Source organism: Sapajus apella, unplaced genomic scaffold (genome assembly GCF_009761245.1).
Source record: "Sapajus apella isolate SASKATOON/1434 unplaced genomic scaffold, GSC_monkey_1.0 scaffold249, whole genome shotgun sequence".
Classification (NCBI taxonomy): Eukaryota; Metazoa; Chordata; class Mammalia; order Primates; family Cebidae; genus Sapajus; species Sapajus apella.
The window spans coordinates 89,309-107,866 of NW_022437189.1; the positions used below are offsets into that span (position 1 = coordinate 89,309).

General features: G+C 39.5%; 1 protein-coding gene, 1 long non-coding RNA gene and 1 pseudogene across 5 annotated transcripts in view; 2 read left to right on the forward strand and 1 right to left on the reverse strand.

Annotated features, from left to right (window-relative positions):
• Window positions 1-18,558, forward strand: part of SIMC1 (SUMO interacting motifs containing 1) — a 75,036-nt gene that overhangs the window by 47,707 nt on the left and 8,771 nt on the right. For 3 of the 4 annotated variants that reach the window (XM_032271777.1, XM_032271779.1, XM_032271780.1), the window contains exons 6-7: window positions 1,880-2,032; window positions 3,921-4,049. In XM_032271777.1, the coding sequence (XP_032127668.1) occupies window positions 1,880-2,032; window positions 3,921-4,049 (282 nt within the window). Of the gene's footprint in view, window positions 1-1,879; window positions 2,033-3,920; window positions 4,050-5,106; window positions 5,259-18,558 lie in introns of all 4 variants that reach the window. The other variant, XM_032271778.1, reaches the window with a different exon arrangement.
• LOC116545157 lies at window positions 1,003-10,283 on the reverse strand. Its single transcript, XR_004266210.1, has 4 exons — window positions 9,934-10,283; window positions 9,498-9,502; window positions 2,206-2,211; window positions 1,003-1,016 (listed from the first exon to the last, which is right to left on the reverse strand). It is a non-coding gene; the product is annotated as an uncharacterized LOC116545157 (long non-coding RNA).
• LOC116545165 lies at window positions 14,091-15,057 on the forward strand (annotated as a pseudogene).

Consider the following 18,558-nt stretch of genomic DNA (forward strand, 5'->3'; position numbering starts at 1 on the left):
TTTTTTTTTTTTTTTTTTTTTTTTAAGGCAAGGTCTCACTCTGGTTGCCCAGACTGGAGTGCAGCAGCTCAATCACAGCTCACTGCAGCTTTGACCTCCCTGGGCTCAGGTGATCCTCCCACCTCAGGCTCTTGGGTAGCTGGGACTACTGGCATGTGCCACCATGCCCTGCTAATTTTTTGTATTTTTAGTAGAGACAGGGTTGCACCATGTTGCCCAAGCTGATCTCAAACTCTTGGACTCAAGCAATCTACCCACCTCAGCTTCCCAAAGTGCTGGGATTACAAGAATGAGCCACCATGCCCCACCTCCTCCTATTTCAATTTACCCCTCTTTCACCCTCACTTCAAAGAAACCTAGTGCTACGGCTTGCAGAGCTTATTGAAGTTTGTTTTGTTTTGTTTTTGTTTTTTGTATTTTAAGTAAACAGGATTAAATAGGATAAGTCTTCCCTGCTGCTGGCTTAGGATTCAGCTTTCTCAATTCCACTATGTCAATTAAAACATATTCCTTTGCCTAAGTCATAGGCTTTGATTAAACATCATCTTAAAACATGATACAGTGGCTTTATTTGCTTAGTTAAGGTTGCCTTTAATTTTGTAATCAGCATCTCTCAGCCTACTCCCAAATCAAAGACTAGGGCCCTTGACAATTACCTCACCCCTCAGCCATCATCCTGAGCAATGTAGCAATTACCCGTCTCTACACCCCTCATCACCCACCTTGCACCCAAGGTGATCATCGTTCTGCATGGTCATTATTTCATTTCTTTTGTTTCTATGTAGTTTTATTGCATATACATATATTCCTATAAAATACATACTTTAACTTTAGTTCCTTTAGCATTATATTAACAGGTATCATGCTATATGTCATCTGTTGAGAATTTTATTTTTCACTTACTATTTTATAGTATCATGTCCATATTGTTGCCTGTCACTGTAGTTTATTCATGTTGACTGCTATGTAATACTCTGTGAGTATCCTTCATTTGCCTCCCACCTTTCAAAATTTCACTTCTGTCATCCTCTCTCCTCTTCTCTTCTTCCTTGTGGATATTTTTCAAAAGTTATTTATTATAATATTAGTGGGGTTTTAGGAGGGAACAAAATTTGGTGTGTATATTCAATCTACTGTTTTTACATAGGTTACCTAAGTGATCATTAAAAATAGTTTTGAGTATCTGAGATGTTTTTACCTTACTAACTTGTAGAGAGCCCCTGCCCTGTATAAAGTATGATTCCACTGCACACACTCTAAACCTTAGTTATTAACATTCATAGATGACAGTAATATGGAAGTAGCAAGGACTTCTGTGGTCATCCAGTCCAACTTTCCACTTGGTTAAGAAATGTCCCTGGTCAGGAAGGCACAGATAGTACTGTTTGACCCTAGAGTTACCCTTGAGTACTTACTTATAACTCAAAGAAAAACATTAATATTTTAGTTCACTTTTTTATTTTTGCCTTTTTTTTTTTTTTTTTTTTTTTTTTTTTTTTTTTTTTTTTTTTTTTTGTAGAGATGGGTTCTTGCTATGTTGCTTAGGCTGGTCTCAAACTCCTGGTGTCAAAAGATCCTCCCACCTCACCCTCCCAAAGTGCTGGGATTACAAGCATCAGCCATGATGCCTGTTCTTTAGTTGACTTTTTATAGCCTTACTGCAGTTAAATGTGATGTTTATATTAGACTTATTTAATTATTGAAAATACCGAAGGGCCCTTTTGTTGTTTTTAGGGAAATCCAGGGATCTGGGGGCCCAGGTTAAGGCTGTAATTCTGAGTACCAAAAATACAACAGGCATTTTAACCTTTTTTTTTTTTTTTTTCTTCCTGCACAGGAAAAGAAAGAATAAACCTTTTCTTTCTTTTTTCCATTTCAGGGATGTTATCAAGTGGCTGGTCAAAGCAGTAACTGAGGATGGATTCACTCAGTCCCCAAATAGAAATCAAATGTCTTCAGGAACGGGAATCTTAAAGGCCGGCAGTAGCCACCTTTCTTCTCAGCCCAACAGGACAAAGAACACCAATCAGCTGTAAGGGGCAGGCAATTATCTTTCCTGGGCCTCTTGGGATGTAGTATTTTAGGGAACAGCACCAATCCCTAAGAGCAGCTTCCCCCAAATTAACAAGATCTTAGAACATAGGCTGATCCTTATTCAAGACTTAACTAAAGGCTAAATTTCTAATTCCAAAGATAAAACAAAACCAAGTGCTTTTACCCCTAAAATGATTAGGACTTCACTAAGTGAATACGAAGTCACAACACAGACGTTAAACAAACACTAGAGGACACTGCCCTTTGTTTCCTGCATTTCAGGACAAGAAAGGGTTACAGCTTCTCATCACTTCAGGTGTCCATTGTCATAGAGAAGAAGTGGTGTGTAGTATGAGTTTTGTCAACCTCGAGTCCTCAAGGACCTGGGTTTCTCTCCCCAGGTCTTGGGAGAAAAATAGCAGTTCAGCCTGCAGGTTCTAACACACCAAGGCAGGCCTTATTACCATAGACTGCTCTGGAAAGAAATTCATGGCATTTCTTTTATGGGGTTAAGAGAGGCTTTGGCATTTTTTGAGAGATGCCAGGATTTTAGGGGCTAGGGCTACACTTGTACAAATAATTCAGTATTGCATGTCAATCACACTGTTAAAAGCCAGTCACACTGGACATTTCAAATATAGCATTTGTGTCTGAATTCACAATGTTATATTACAATCTTGTTGAACCAACCTGATTTTTATGTAAGGTCTACATGTTTAGATTGTTTCCTAAATTATAACTAATTATAACTGATTTAGGAAACAATTTTATATCTAAAGGGGAACGTTTTGGAACAATGAAGCATTTGGGCAGATTGAGGAAGGCCCTAAAGTGGCATTCTCCCACAGGTGCCACATGCAGACTCAAGAGGGAGGTGGACACTGTTCCTTCCATGGAAGCTAATATCACCTAATAATTATCATAATTAACATTTATAAATACATGTTAGTAGAAATAACAATAGGGCCCCCTAAAAGTCAATTATGTCATGATCTTATCACAATAATAGACCGCTATCACTTATCATTAGATAGTCCCTATCTGTGAGATATTTTATATATCACTCACAGGTTTACAAAATAGACTATATTATTGCTCATCCTTTTGATAGCTGAGAACACTTGGACTCAGAGTTTAGTAACTTGTTGAAGGTTGAACAGCTTGTTGAAGGTTGTAGAGCCAGAATCTGAGGCCAGAGCTCCTGATCTGGCCCACCTGTTGTGTTACTGGCTGCAGATTTTCTGAAAGTAAAGCATTTCTTCCATCACAAATAACACATGTTAGAAAAGGCTGATGTCAGGCCAGGCTCACCTTTCTGAGAGGTTGCCCAGACTCCTAATGCCACATCAGTCTGGCTCTGTCCCACAGTTAGATCTAATAGGAGAGAAGTCAGGTTCCACCAGGGGAGGTTCTGAGACTGAACTTAGTAAGAAACTATTGTAAAGGAAACAGTAACAGGAGAAAACTATATGGAAAATACATATTTTCTCCTGTATCAAAGAAATTTAAATCATTTTGAGTCACTTTGGACCTGTTTTTTCATCTATAAAATAGGGAAGCTATAGATTAGATGATCCTTATAGTTCTCTAGATCCTTAAGGTTGTGTGGTTCTATTTTTGAATTTAAAAGTAGCTTGCTTTTACAGCTCAACCCCAGGTTCTGAGAGGTTCAGATAGTATGATCTGGCAAAAGGGATCCAGGTAGGTGAAATTGCAAATAAAAGCATGCTGATGGCTTGAGTAGTTCTCCCTGACCTTGTGTGTGCTCTATAAGATCCTTTAGTAGTATCTACTCTCAATGTACACTGGTGGGGACCTCCTCCCAGCCACCGAGTGGCTCCTTGCCAGACCCTCCCATTCATCTGTGTCCTGTGTTCTGGACTCAGGATTGTGTGCCAGCTTCAGAGGATGCTCTCCATAGCCGTAGAGGTGGACAGGACCCCCACCTGCAGCTCCAATAAAATTGCTGAGATGATGTTTGGGTTTGTGCTGGACATTCCTGAGAGGAGCCAGAGGTGAGTCTTGTTGGGGAAGGGGGTTGTTTAAAAAAAAAAAAAAAAAAAAAAAAACTCTTAGAAATCATTTTTATTAAATTAACTTTTCTCTCTATGCCACCTATCAAGAACAGAATTTTGCAAGAGAAAATTCCAAACTAATTAAAATAGGAGAAAATACTAGAAGGAGTAGTCCCATATTTTTGACTTTTGGAAAGGAGGTTCTCAACTAATTATTATTATTTACAACTGAGATATAATTTATTGGGAAGAGATACAGAACCCTAAATGGAGCCTAAATTTTCCAACCTTATCAATTTGCCTAACAATTTTACCCTTCTTTCAAGATTTAACTGTTAAGGCTAGATGTGGTGACTCATGCCTGTAATCCCAGCACTTTGGGAGGTCTAGGTGGGCAGATCACCTGAGTTCAGGAGTTCAAGACCAGCCTGGCCAACATAGTGAAACCCTATCTCTACTAAAAATACAAAAATTATCTGGGCATGGTGACGGGTGCCTGTAATCTCAGCTACTCAGGAGGCTGAGGCACAAGAATCACCTGAACCAGGAGGTGGAAGTTGCAGTGACCTGATAGAGTATCACTGCACTCTAGCCTGGGTGACAGAGTGAGACTGTCTCAATAAAAATAAAAATAAAAATAAAAAATTTAGCTGTTAAGCCCTGCCTTCTTCTCTGATCTTTATCCATACACCTGGCATAAGTGTTCATTAAAGACTTGGTAAGTGAATGAAATAGACATATCCAATATTAAAGGAACTAGATGTAACCCAAGAATGAAAAGAGTTGGACCTATAGAATGAGCCCAGATAGTAAGGATTAGGAATTCAGTTTCTCTAAGCATGAATTAGTGAAGTGTTTCATTAGGAAGGGATAAAGAAATGGTTTTTGGCCAAAACCAATGATTCCTTCCTTGAACCAGTATTTTAAAATCCAGAAGAAGAAAAATAAACTAGAATGAATATGAATTCACGAACACCTACTGGTACAGAAAATAACTATAAAGAGCCATTGTGTCGTGGTGCCCCTTGGGGAAATTATGGTGTATGTTTGTCTGCAGGGATCTCCATCAGCTCCATGCCTGCTTCCCTAACTATGCCATCCCTAAACTCCCAGCTGACAACCAAGACACTATTGTGCAGCTCTGGTTTCCTCTTAGAAGAAAATCTCATGCCAAATAGTACTGTAATAGGACTTAATTAAAATACTCTGGTAAGATTAAGACATTTACTGAGTCCCTACAATGTGCCTGTCGTTGTCACATTAATTATCTCATTTGTTTTGTTTTTCTTTTTCTTTTTCTTTTGTTTTAAATTTAGAAACAGGGTCTTGCTATGTTGCCTGGGCTAATTTCGAACTCCTGGGCTCAAGCAATCCTCCTGCCTCAGCCTCCCAAAGTTCTGGGATTACAGGCATAAACCACCTCGCCTGGTAATGTTATCTCTATTTAATGAATAAGAAAAGTGCTCAAAGCGTTGGAGTTAACTAGCCTACATTTACGTAGCTAATCACGTTCAGAATCCAAATTTAAACCCAGGGCTGCTTAATCCCAAATTTGGTATTCAAAGGAGGCAGTATGTTTTAATGGTCAGACAGAATAAAGTGCACATGAATACCATGCCTGCTCTAACACTTTGTCAGGAGTATTTCATTTGGGTCCAACTCCCCTACCATTCATTCATATAAGCCCAGATGCCGGTAAGAAATGGAAAAGCTAAGGAATGGGTAACAAAAATAAATTTGGAATTAAAACAGACAAACATGATTGATACAAAACCTGGCCATACTTTAAAATTCTCTCAGAAGGGGCAAATTGGCCACTCACCAGATTATACTAAAATATACTTTGCTTGACCTTCACCTTGATTTATTTTAATTTTCTAAAGTTTAAGTATAATTTACATACAATTAACTAATTTGCATACATACCATCCAGTGAGTCTTGACAAATGCATATACCTGCTTGACCTATCATTTTTCAATTGCTCATTAGTAGTCCATAGAAACCCTGCAACCTTAATAAATTAACTTATTCTAGTAGGATTTTTGTTTGTATGTTTTCCTTAGAATTTTCTACATATACAATCATGTTATCTAAAAATACGGTTTAATATTATCCTTCCCAATCTGTGTATGCCTTTTACTTTCTTTTTCTTCCTTTGTTGCATAGGCTAGTATCTCCAGGAAAATATTGAAGAAGTAGTAAGGATAGACATTATTGCCTCATTCCTGATCTTAGGTGAAAACATTCAGTCTTTGACTATTAAGTATGATGTTAGCTATAAATGTTTCATAGGTACCCTTTGTCAGATTGAGGGAGCTTCTTTGCACTTCTAGTTTATTATTTTTTATGAAGAATAGGTATTGAAATTTGACAAATATATTGTCTCCATCTATTAAGATAATCATAATTTTTCTCCTTTATTCTGTTGATGTGGCATATTAACTGATTAATCATGTTAAAACAACTGTGCATTCCTGGAATAAAAACCCTACTTCGTTGTGATGTTATCCTTCTTATATATTGATGGATTTAAGTTGCTAATATTTTGTTAAAGGTTTTTGCATTGATGTTTACATGGGATACTGATCTGTAATTTTATTTTCCTATAATGTTTAATGTTTCCTTATGCATGTTTACAGAAAGGTAAGTTAAAACTACACTGAGATACCATATTTTACCTATCCAGTAGTAAAAAAATTAACAATATTATAGCTCATTGGTGAGATTTTGAGAAAGCAGTTACTCATACATTGGTGATGAGAATGCAAAAATGGTACCAGCCTTATGGAGGGTAATTTTGCAATATCTAACAAAACTAAATGTGTGTTTACCTCTTAACCCAGCAATCTCATTTCTATGCATACAAAAATATGTATACAACTGCAGCATGGTTTGTAATTACAAAATACTGGAAACAACCCAAATGCCTATCAATAGGAAAGTGGTGAATATCTGTGGTATATCTATGATGGAGTATTACACAGCTATAACAAGATTAAAATTAAGAGAAACATTTCTATGAACTGAATTCTTTATTTTGTTGTTGAGTTGGAGTTTCACTCTTGTGGCTCAGGCTGGAGTGCAATGGCATGATCTCTGCTCACTGCAGCCGCCACCTCCCAGGTTCAAGTGATTCTCCTGCCTCAGCTTCCCGAGTAACTGGGATTACAGGCACCTGCCACCACACCCAGCTAATTTTTGTAATTTTAGTAGAGACGAGGTTTTACCATGTTGGCTAGGCTGGTCTCAAATTCCTGTCCTCAGGTGATCCGCCCACCTCAGATCCCAAAGTGCTGGGCTTACAGGCATGAGCCACCACACTCGACCTTCTATGAATTGAATTCTAAGATAAGTTTAAAAACCAAAATACAAAAGTATGTATAGCAAATATATATATCTTTTTGTAAAAAAAAAAAAAAAGGAGAAATTAAAAATAAACATGATTCTGATCATTTGTTTAAAAGAGAAAGTTAAGTAAGCCACGGACTAATAAAATTGCTTATATACAGAGAGTGGGTGGGAATGGGGTAAAAGGAGGAAAGCTGCTGGGCTGGGTGGTAATGGTGGCAGTTAGTGGTGGTGGTAAACACTTCCCTGAGTATGCCTTTTTGTGTGGCTATAAACACTTTTTAGAGCCATGTTAACCCATTTATGCCTGCGTTTGCAAATTTTTTGTGTGAAAAAAAATCAGACCTTGGCAATGATCTTGAGCAGTAGGATATAAACTCCCACCAGAGTAGTGTCCCAATAATAGAACACTTGGCATACATTTAATGTTTTACATAAAAAAATCAAGTTCATGGGGTGCCAAAAATGGAATACAAACAGAAACAAGTTAACCTAACTGTGTTTTAATAAAATAAAGGGGAGCTAGCATGGTGGCATGCACTGATAGTCCCAACTACTCAGGAGGCTCAGGTAAGAGGATCATTTGAGCCCAGGAGTGTGAGGCCGGCCTGGGCAACACAGCACATCCTGTTGGTAATTAATCAATAAAAGTGAGGGCAGGAGTGGCGGGACAAACCCAAGTAACTTTATTTTATTTTAAATAATTGTAGATTCACAGGAAATTACAAAACCTATTAGAAGTATTGTGTATCCTTTACCCTGTTTTCTCCCAGCTACAAGGGGAACTATATAGTACGGTATCACAAATAGGAAATTTACATTGGTATAATCCAGTACTTTATTCAGTTCTACCCATTTTACATGCACTTATTTGTGTGTAGCTCTTTGCAGTTTTTTCACACATGTAGATTTATGTAACCATCATCACAGTCAAGATGCATAACTGTTGCATCATCACAAAGATTCCTTGTGCTACCCCTTCATAGCCACAATTACCCATTCTCCCCAGCTCCTAGCAAACGCTAATCTGTTCTCCATCTCTGTCAAAGTAACTTAAAACACAGTATTTGGATTAATTGCCATAATGGAAAAGACAAAATAAACTGAACTCTAGTTAGTAGGTTTCTTTTTCACAGAGATATAGATTAACAATTCAAAAACTATTTTATGTGTATTCTAGGGTTAAACAAATAAATGTATTGTGGATACTGAGAGCCAAGTTTCTCACTGTCAGAGAAAAGAGTTACACACATGAAAAGGGGGAAGGATAGAAGGAACCCTGTGGTCCTGGACTGGAATTGGAGGTATCAGTATGAACTTGTGGTTTCTAATAAATATAGAGAGATATAGGAATAGATGTAGATGTGTGAGGGCTTATTTACATATATGCACACATACGTATGTATGTATTCATACATATGTTTCCTACCACTGCCCACTGAGAGAGCATAGAAGCAGTTATATCTTAGTAGCAGTGAGCATACCTCACTTTGTTTTGTAATTCCAGTTTACATGAAAGGAAACCAGGGCGAGCTGTGGTGGCTTACGCTTGTAATCCCAAGCACTTTATGAGGCCAAGCCAGGCAGATCAGTTGAGGTCAGGAGTTCAAGACCAGCCTGGCCAACATGACGAAACACCATCTCTACTAAAAATATAAAAATTATCCGGGCACAGTGGCTCATGCCTGTAATCCCAGCACTTTGAAGGCCGAGGCAGGCAGATCACCTGAGGTCAGGAGTTCAAGACCAGCCTGGCCAATATGGTAAAACCCTGTCTCTACTAAAAATAAAAAATTAGCTAGGTGTGGTAGCACGCACCTGTAATCCCAGCTACTGGGGAGGCTGAGGCAGGAGAATTGCTTGAACCCAGGAGGCGGAGGTTGCAGTGAGCTGAGATTGCACCACTGCACTCCAGCCTGGGCAACAGAATAAGACTCCGTCTCAAAAACAAAACAAAACTAAAAGCAAAGCCTGGCGCCATGGCTCACACCTGTAGTCCCAGCTACTTGAGAGGCTGAGGCAGGAGAATCACTTGAACCTGGGAGGCAGAGCTTGCAGTGAGCCAAGATCACACCACTGTACTCCAGCCTGGGCAAGACTCTGTCTCAAAAAAAAAAAAAAAATTCTATAAATGGAATCACATGGTATGTAATCTTTTGGGACTGGCTTTTTTCATTCAGCATGATTCCCTGGTGGTTCATCCAGGTTGTGTATTTTAATAGTTCATGTCTTTTTATTGCTCAGTAGTATTCCATGGTATATCACAGTTTGGTTTTCTAACCGTTTATCCATTGAAGTATATCTGTGCTGTTTACAGTTTGGGGCTATTATGAATAAATCATCTATAAACATTCATGTACAAATTTTTGTGTGAACATAAGTATTCCCTTATCTGAAGTAACTGCCCAGCAATACAGTGTGTCATGATGGTTGCCTTTTTAGTTGTGTATGTGTGTTTTTAACAGGACCTAGTGATGTGACAGTATGCATGTTTAGTTTTTTAGAAACTACCAAACTGTTTCCTTAAGTCTCTACACCATTTTACATTCCCACCAGCAATGGATGAGTGATGTAGTTTCTCTGCATCCTGGCCAGCGTTTGATGTCACTATTTTATTTTAGCCATTCTGACATTTGTGTAGTGATGTCTCATTGTGGTTTTCATTTTCATTTCTCTAATGGCTAATGATGTTGAACATTGTTTTATGAGCTTGCTTGCCATCTGTACAACTTCTTTAATGAAATACCTATTTTTTCATGTTCTAAATGGATGGTTTGCTTTTTTATTGTTGAGTTTTGAGTGACAAAGACTAGATACTAGTCTTTGTCAGATCTGTGGTTAGCAAATATTTTCTCGTACTCTGTATTTTGTCTTTTCATCCTCTTAGCAAGGTTTTCCACAGAGCAAAATTTTTGATGAAGTCCAACTTAACTTTTCCTGTTATGGATCATGCTTTTTTACCAGAATCCTTGGGATTTTTTATGTAGATCGTCATGTCATCTCTAATAGGTAAAATTTTATTTCTTCCCTTCCAATCTGTATGTCTTTTATTTTCTTTCTTGCCTTACTGTTAAGGCTGGAACTTCCAGTACTATATAACTAGAAGAGGTGAGAATGTACATATTTGCTTTGTTCTTGATCTACAGGGAAAGCATTCAGTCCATTAATTAATGTATCAGTTTACCATTAATTATGATGCTGTTTTTTGTAGATGTTCATTAACAACTTGAAGAACTTCCCTCCTATTCCTAGTTTTTTGAGAATTTTTATCATGAAGAGGTATTGAGTTTTATCAAATGTTTTTCCTGAAAGTATTTTTTTAATGATTGCTCTTGGAATTGTAATATTATATAGCCATAACTTATCACAGTCTGCTTTGAATTAATCTTATAATCCTTAACATGTAAAAATCTTAAACTGTGTACTTTCATTCACCCATTCCCATCTTTTGTGCTATTACTGTCATACATTTTATTTCCACATTTGCTATAAACTCCAGGATGAAATGTTATTATTTTTGCTTTAAATATTTAGTTGCTTTTTATTATTAAATTTTTTGGTTTTGGGGTTGTTGTTTTTTTTTTAGACGGAATCTTGCTCTGTCGCCCAGCTGGAGTGTAGTGGCACGATCTCAGCTCACTGCAACCCCCGCCACCCAGGTTCAAGTGATTCTCCTGCCTCAGCCTCCTAAGTAGCTGGGACTACAGGCACGTGCCACCACACCCGGCTAATATTTTTGTATTTAGTAGAGACGGGGTTTCACCATTTTGGCCAGGATGGTCTCGATCTCCTGACCTTGTGATCCTCCCATCTTGGCCTCCCAAAGTGCTGGGATTACGGGCGTGAGCCACTGCGCCCAGCTTTGGGGTGTTTTATTGAGACAGTCTTGCTCTGTTATCCAGGCTGGAGTGTAATGGCGTAATCTTGGCTCACTGCAGCCTCGACTTGGGCTCAAACGATCCTCCTTCCTCAGCCTCCTGAGTAGCTGGGACTACAGGCACACACCACCACACCCAGCTAAGTTTTTTAAAATTTTTATTTCATACCCTGAGGGCTACTTCACTTAAATTTTTTGTAGTGATGGGGTCTCAAATGTTGCCCAGGCTGTTCTTGAACTTTTAACCTCAAGCAATCCTCCCACTTCAGCCTCCCAAAGTGCTAAGATTACAGGCATGAGCCACCATGCCTGGAAAATTGTTTTTTCAATAAATTAAGAGGAAAAAAGAATTTAAAAAACAAATTATTTCAATAAACCTGGAGGAGGAAGGGGTAAAAAAATAAACTATTAAATTAAGAGATGGGGGTTATATTTACCCACATATTTACCATTTCTGATATTCTTCCTTCCTTCTGGAAAATCCAAATGATAGCATTGATATCATTTGATATCATTTCTCTTTTACCCAAAGAACTTACTTTTTTAAAATTATTTTTGTAGGGCAGGTAACAAATTGTCTCTATTTTTGTTTATCTGGAAATTTTCTTTAATTTCACCTTCATATATGAGGGTGTTTTTGCTTCATGTAATTCTGGATTAATGGGTATTGTTTCTTATTTATTTTAAATATGTGCCATTTTCTTCTGCTTACAATGTCTCATGAGAAGCCATTAGAATTTCTTACTGTTGTTCCCCTGTATATGATGTCTTTTTTTTCTGGCTACTTTATTTTTTATTTTTATCATTTTCATTATAATATCTACATTTGGTTTTCTTTATTTTTATCCTGCTTGGGGTTTATGGAGTTTTTTGAATCTGTGGGTTATTTCCCATCAAATTGTGAAATATTTGACCATTATTTTTTATATTGGTCAAATATATATTTTGAGATGGAGTCTCACTCTGTTGCCCACTCAGGTTGGAGTGCAGTGGCATAGTCTTGGCTCACTGCAACCTCTGCCTCCCAGGTTCAAGCAATTCTCCTGCCTCGGCCTCCTAAGTAGCTGGGACTACAGGCATATGCCACCACGCCTGGTTAATTTTTTTTTTTTTTTTTGTATTTTTAGTAGAGATGGGGTTTCACCATGTTGGCCAGGCCGTTCTCGAACTCCTGACCACAGCTGATTTGCCCACCTTGGCCTCCCAAAGTACAGGGATTACAGGTATGAACCACCGCACCTGTAAATATATATTTTTAATATCTTTTTGCCCCAACCTCTCTCATCTTCTGGGAATCCAAGTGTACATATAAATCTGTTCCACGGATCACTGAGGCTCTGTGTTTTCTATTGCTGTTTTGTTTCATTTTGTTTTTTTTTTTCTCTCTCTCTGTCTCTCAGGATAGTCTTTAAAATCCCTATTCTTTTTATTCCCTCAGTGCCTAATCTGCTGTTAAGCCTATTATTGTATTTTTCAGATCTAGAGTTGACATTTGGTTCATTTTTATTCTCTTTGCTGCCAGTCTTCATCTAGTCACTCATGTACATCTTAATTTACTTGCTTGCTTTTGAAAATCTTGAACATATTTATAATAGCTGTCTAAAAGTCCCTCGCAACTAATTCCAATGTGTGTGTCACCTCTTGGTCTGTTTCTATAGGCATTTGCTTCTGGTTATGGATTACATCTTCCTGCTTTCTTTGCTTGTCTGGTCATTTTTATTGGGTGCTGGACATTGTGGGCACTACATTGTTGAGAGTCTGGATTTTGCTCTTTCTTTTTTTTTTTTTAAATTATACTTTAAGTTCTGGGGTGCATGTGTAGAACGTGCAGGTTTTTTACATAGGTATACACATGCCATGGTGGTTTGCTGCATCCATCACCCCGTCATCTAATTAGGTATTTCTCCTAATGCTATCCCTCCCCTATAACTGCACCCCCCACCCCTCCCCTAGTCCCCCCCCACACACACGCTGCTTTGTATGATGTTCCCCTCTGTGTGTCCATGTGTTCTCATTGTTCAACTCCCACTTATGAATGACAACATGCAGTGTTTGGTTTTCTGTTCTTTTGTCAGTTTGCTGAGAACGATGGTTTCCAGCTTCATCCATGTTCCTGCAAAGGACATGAACTCATCCTTTTTTTTTTTTAATTGCATTTTAGGTTTTGGGGTACATGTGAAGGACATGCAAGATTGTTACATAGGTACACACATGGCAGTGTGATATGCTGCCTTCCTCCCCATCACCTATATCTGGCATTTCCCCCCTGCTATCTCTCCCCAACTCCCCACCCCCTGCTGCCCCTCCCCTATTTCCCCTGACAGACCCCAGTGTGTGATATTCCTCTCCCTGTGTCCATGTGTTCTCATTGTTCAACACCCACCTGTGAGTTAGAACATGTGGTGTTTGATTTTCTGTTCTTGTGTCAGTTTGCTGAGAATGATGGCTTCCAGGTTCATCCGTCCCTACAAAGGACACGAACTCATTTTTGATGGCTGCATAATATTCCATGGTGTATATGTGCCACATTTTCCCTGTCCAGTCTATCATTGATGGGTATTTGGGTTGGTTCCAGGTCTTTGCTAGAACTCATCCTTTTTTATGGCTGCATAGTATTCCATGGTGTATATGTGCCACATTTTCTTTATCCAGTCTATCATTGATAGACATTTGGTTTGGTTCCAAGTCTTTACTATTGAGAACATATGCAATAAACATAGGTGTGCATGTGTCTTTATAATAAAATGATTTATAATCCTTTGGGTACCTGTGGCTGACGGAGGGCGCCAAGGGCATTTTGGCAGGAAGCCGGACAATGAGAGTGTCCACCGCCCACGCCAATAAAGCTGTACCGGTTTTGAGTGGGCGCATTTTCCGCCTCCAGGGTCGGGGTCGAGGTTCTGGTGGCAGGGCAGAGGGAAGAGCGGTTGGGTGGGGAGGCGCCGGCTCCAGACGCGGAGGGAAAGAGCTACGATTAGCCGCAGAGAGGCCACGGAGCCAGCGACCACCAACCCAGCGGAGCCGCCACCGCCAAGGATACTCCTGAGGACCACAGTACTTCCACTGAGAATGTAGACGAGTCTCACCATGACCCTCAGTTTGAGCCAATAGTTTCTCTTTCTGAGTAAGGAAGTGCGGGGGAAACTTTCCATTTGCCTCAGAGAACGATCTCCCAGAATGGAAAGAGTGAGGCACCGGCGACATCAGGCTTCTGAAGCACAAAGAGAAAGGGCCCCTCCGCCTCCTCATGCAGAGAGACAAGACCCTGAAGACCTGTGCCACCCACTACACCACACCAATGATGGAGCTGAAGCCCAACGTGGGTAGCAGCCATGCCTAGGTCTAGAGCACTTATGCCGACTTCGCCAGTGAGTGCCCCAAGCCAGGGCTGCTGGCCATCCGCTTCCTGAATGCTGAGAATGCACAGAAATTCAAAACAAAGTTTGAAGAATGCGGGATAGAGATTGAAGAGAGAGAAAAGAAAGCAAGATCAGGCAAAAATAATCATGCCGAAAAAGTGGCAGAAAAGCTAGAAGCTCTCTCAGCAGTGAAGGAGGATATCAAGGAGGATGCTGAGGAGAAGCAATAAATCATCTTATTTTATTTCCTTTTCCTATCTTTCCTTTTTTTAAAAAAAAAAACATTTTACCCTGCCCCTCTTTTTCGGTTTGTTTTTATTGTGTTTCATTTTCACAAGGGACATTATACAAGGAACTGAATTCAAAAAAAAAAGAAAAAGTCCTTTGGGTATATACCCAGTAATGGGATTGCTGGGTCAAATGGTATTTCTAGTTCTGGATCTTTGAGGAATCGCCACACTGTCTTCCACAATGGTTGAACTAATTTACATTCCCACCAACAGTGTAAAAGTGTTCCTATTTCTCCACATCCTCTCCAGCATCTGTTCCTATTTTACGGATCGCCATTCTAACTGGTGTGAGATGGTATCTCAATGTGGTTTTGATTTGCATTTCTCTAATGCCCAGTGATAATGAGCTTTTTTTATGTTTGTGGCAACGTAAATGTCTTCTTTTAAGAAATGTCTGTTCATATCTTTTTCCCACTTTTTGATGGGGTTGTTTCTTTCTTGTAAATTTGTTTAAGTTCTTTGTAGATTCTGGATATTAGCCCTTTGTCAGATGGGTAGATTGCAAAAAATTTTTCCCATCTGTTGGTTGCTGGTTCACTCTAATGATAGTTTCTTTTGCTGTGCAGAAGTGCTTTAGTTTCATTAGATCCCATTTGTCTATTTTGGCATTTGTTGCCATTGCTTTTGGTGTTTTAGTCATGAAATCTTGCTCATGCCTGTGTCCTGAATGGTATTGCCTAGATTTTCTTCTAGGGTTTTTATGGTGTTAGGTCCTATGTTTAAATCTTTAATCTATCTTGAGTTAATTTTTGTAGAAGGTGTAAGGAAGGGATCCAGTTTCAGCTTTCTGCATATGGCTAGCCAGTTTTCTCACCATTTATTAAATAGGGAATCCTTTCCCCATTGCTTGTTTTTGTCAGATTTGTCAAATATCAGATGGTTGTAGATAAGGGACATTATTTCTGAGGCCTCAGTTCTGTTCCATTGGTCTGAATCTCTGTTTTAGTACCAGTACCATGCTGTTTTGATTACTGTAACCTTGTAATATAGTTTGAAGTCAGGTAGCATGCTGCCTCCAGCCTTTGGTTTTTGTTTGTTTGTTTGTTTTTGCTTAGGATTGCCTTGGCTAGGTGGGCTCTTTTTTGGTTCCATATGAAATTTAAGGTGGTTTTTTCCAATTCTGTGAAGAAAGTCAATGGTAGCTTGATAGGGACAGCATTGAATCTATATATACTTTGGGCAGTATGGCCATTTTCACAATATTGATTCTTCCTAACCATGAGCATGGACTGTTTCTCCATCTGTCTGTGTCCTCTCTTATTTACTTGAGGAGTGGTTTGTAGTTCTCCTTGAAGAGGTCCTTTACATCCTTTGTTAGTTGTATTCCTAGGTATTTTATTCTCTTTGTAGCAATTGAATGGGAGTTTGCTCATGATTTGGCTTTCTGTTAGTCTGTTGTTGGTGTATAGAAATGGTTGTGATTTCTGCACATTGATTTTGTATCCTGAGACTTTGCTGAAGTTGCTTATCAGTTTAAGGAGATTTGGGGCTGAGATGATAGAGTCTTCTAAATATACAATCATGTCATCTGCAAATGGAGACAACTTGACTTACTGTTTTTCTAATTGAATACCCTTTATTTCTTTTTGTTGCCTGATTGCCCTGGCTCTGGCAGGCAGTTAATTTGCTGCCAGATTAGCTTTGTCCTGTTGAGGCTTGTCTAGGATTTGTGAGGATGGTTCTACAGCAGCCCTTATTAAGGAGCTACAGTCTTGAGGCTTGGTCTTTCTGGGGTTTCAGCTGAATGTCCAGGATATTCAGTGAGATCTCTCCACACTGACTCCTTGAAACACCAGTATCTTTCAGCACTCTGAGATCTCCAGAATTCCCACTCAGCTTGCAGCCCCCCAGTAGCTGTTCTCCACCAGGCTCTTGGAGCTTTCCCTACACATGTGCCTACAGGTTGCCTTTGATACATTTCCTGAGCACCCTCTTCTCTGACACAAATTCCAGACACTTCAGCTGTCCTAAACTCCAGCCTCTGTTTTGTCTGCCCAAGAACCCCACTCTCTTCTATTTTGGACCCACACCTTCCTCTGCCTTAATTAGAAAATGCCCCCAGCAAGAAATCTGGGGTAGGTGAAGTTTACCACCTTTGTTTCCCTTCTCTCAAGAATCACAGTCCTGCCGGGCACAGTGGCTCACACCTATACTTCTAGCACTTTGGGAGGCCAAGGCAAGTGGATCACCTGAGGTCAGGAGTTCGAGACCAGCCTGGCCAACATGGTGAAACCCCATCTCTACTAAAAATACAAAAATTAGCTGGGCATGGTGGTGGGCACCTATAATCCCAGCTAGTTGGGAGGCTGAGGTAGGAAAATCACTTGAATCTGGGGGGCAGAGGTTGCAGTGAGCTGAGATCACACCACTTCACTCCAGCCTGGGCAAGAGTGAAACACCATCCCAAAAAAAAAAAAAGAATCACAGTCCTTTGTAGTAAGTTTTCCAATGCCTGAAGATGGTTATTTCCTATATTTTCACTGGTTTAATCATTGATTATGACAGAAGGGAAAGTCCAATACCAGCTACTGTGTTGAGGCTAGATCTAGACGTTGGCCTTTTAATGTACCTTGTTTTTAAATTTTTAATTCCACCTACAGTTCCTACTGTGTTCCATATATTGAAATTATGTTCTTGTCCTTTGTAGATCTCTGAGTTTACCATCTATAGATTATAAAGCAAGCCCTGGCATAAAAATCAGAAGAGAAAATAATTTCAAATAAAAAAATTATTATGGCCAGGTACAGTGGCTCATGCCTATAATCCCAACACTTTGGGAGTCCAGGGTGGGAAGATTGCTTGAGCCCAGGAGTTTGAGACCAGCCTTGATAATATAGCCAGATCCCATCACTACAAAAAAATAATTAGCCAGGGACAGTGGAACATTCCTGTAGTTCCAGCTACTTGGGAGGCTAAGGTCGGAGGATCGCTTTGAGCCCAAGAAGTTGAGTCTGCAGTGAGTGATGATCATGCCACGGCACTCCAGCCTGGGTGACAGAGTAAGATCCTGTCAGAAAGAAAGAGGGGGTGAGGGTGAAGGTGGGGAGAGAAAGAGAAGGAAAGAAAGAAAGAGAAATACCTCTTGAGGTTTTTTTGCTCCTCCTAGACCACTCTCACCAGTGCTGCTGCCTCCATAGGAAGGCACTTCCAGTCCCCTGACCAAATGTGCTCTCTCTTCTGTTTATCTCTGGAGCACCACTCGCATTCTGTGTACAAGTACGCTTGCCCTGCACTTTCTTTAAGTTCCTGTTGCATACCCCTTCCCCCGTTCAACTATCAGCTTTTTGAGAGTGGTTCCCTCTTTTATTTATCTTAATATCCTTGTTATGCCAAATAGTATTTGGCACATCATAGGCATTCAGAAATATTCCCATGATTCTCATAGTTATAGTGTATTATTTTTAATGTCTTCTAAACTTGTCTTTTTCAAAAGTGAAAGACTTTTTCCTCATTCTAGCAGTTGTTAATCCTGGACAAATCCATTTCTGCCCTGTCTGCAGGTTTTGTGATTCTGTAGGCCTCCATGGTATTCCTTCTTAATTGTCTTTTTTAGGGCAAATGTTGAACATTCAGGGTGAATTGTGGCTTATGTTCTTTGAAGTATACTTGTGATTAACTCTCTCTTCCTCTTACC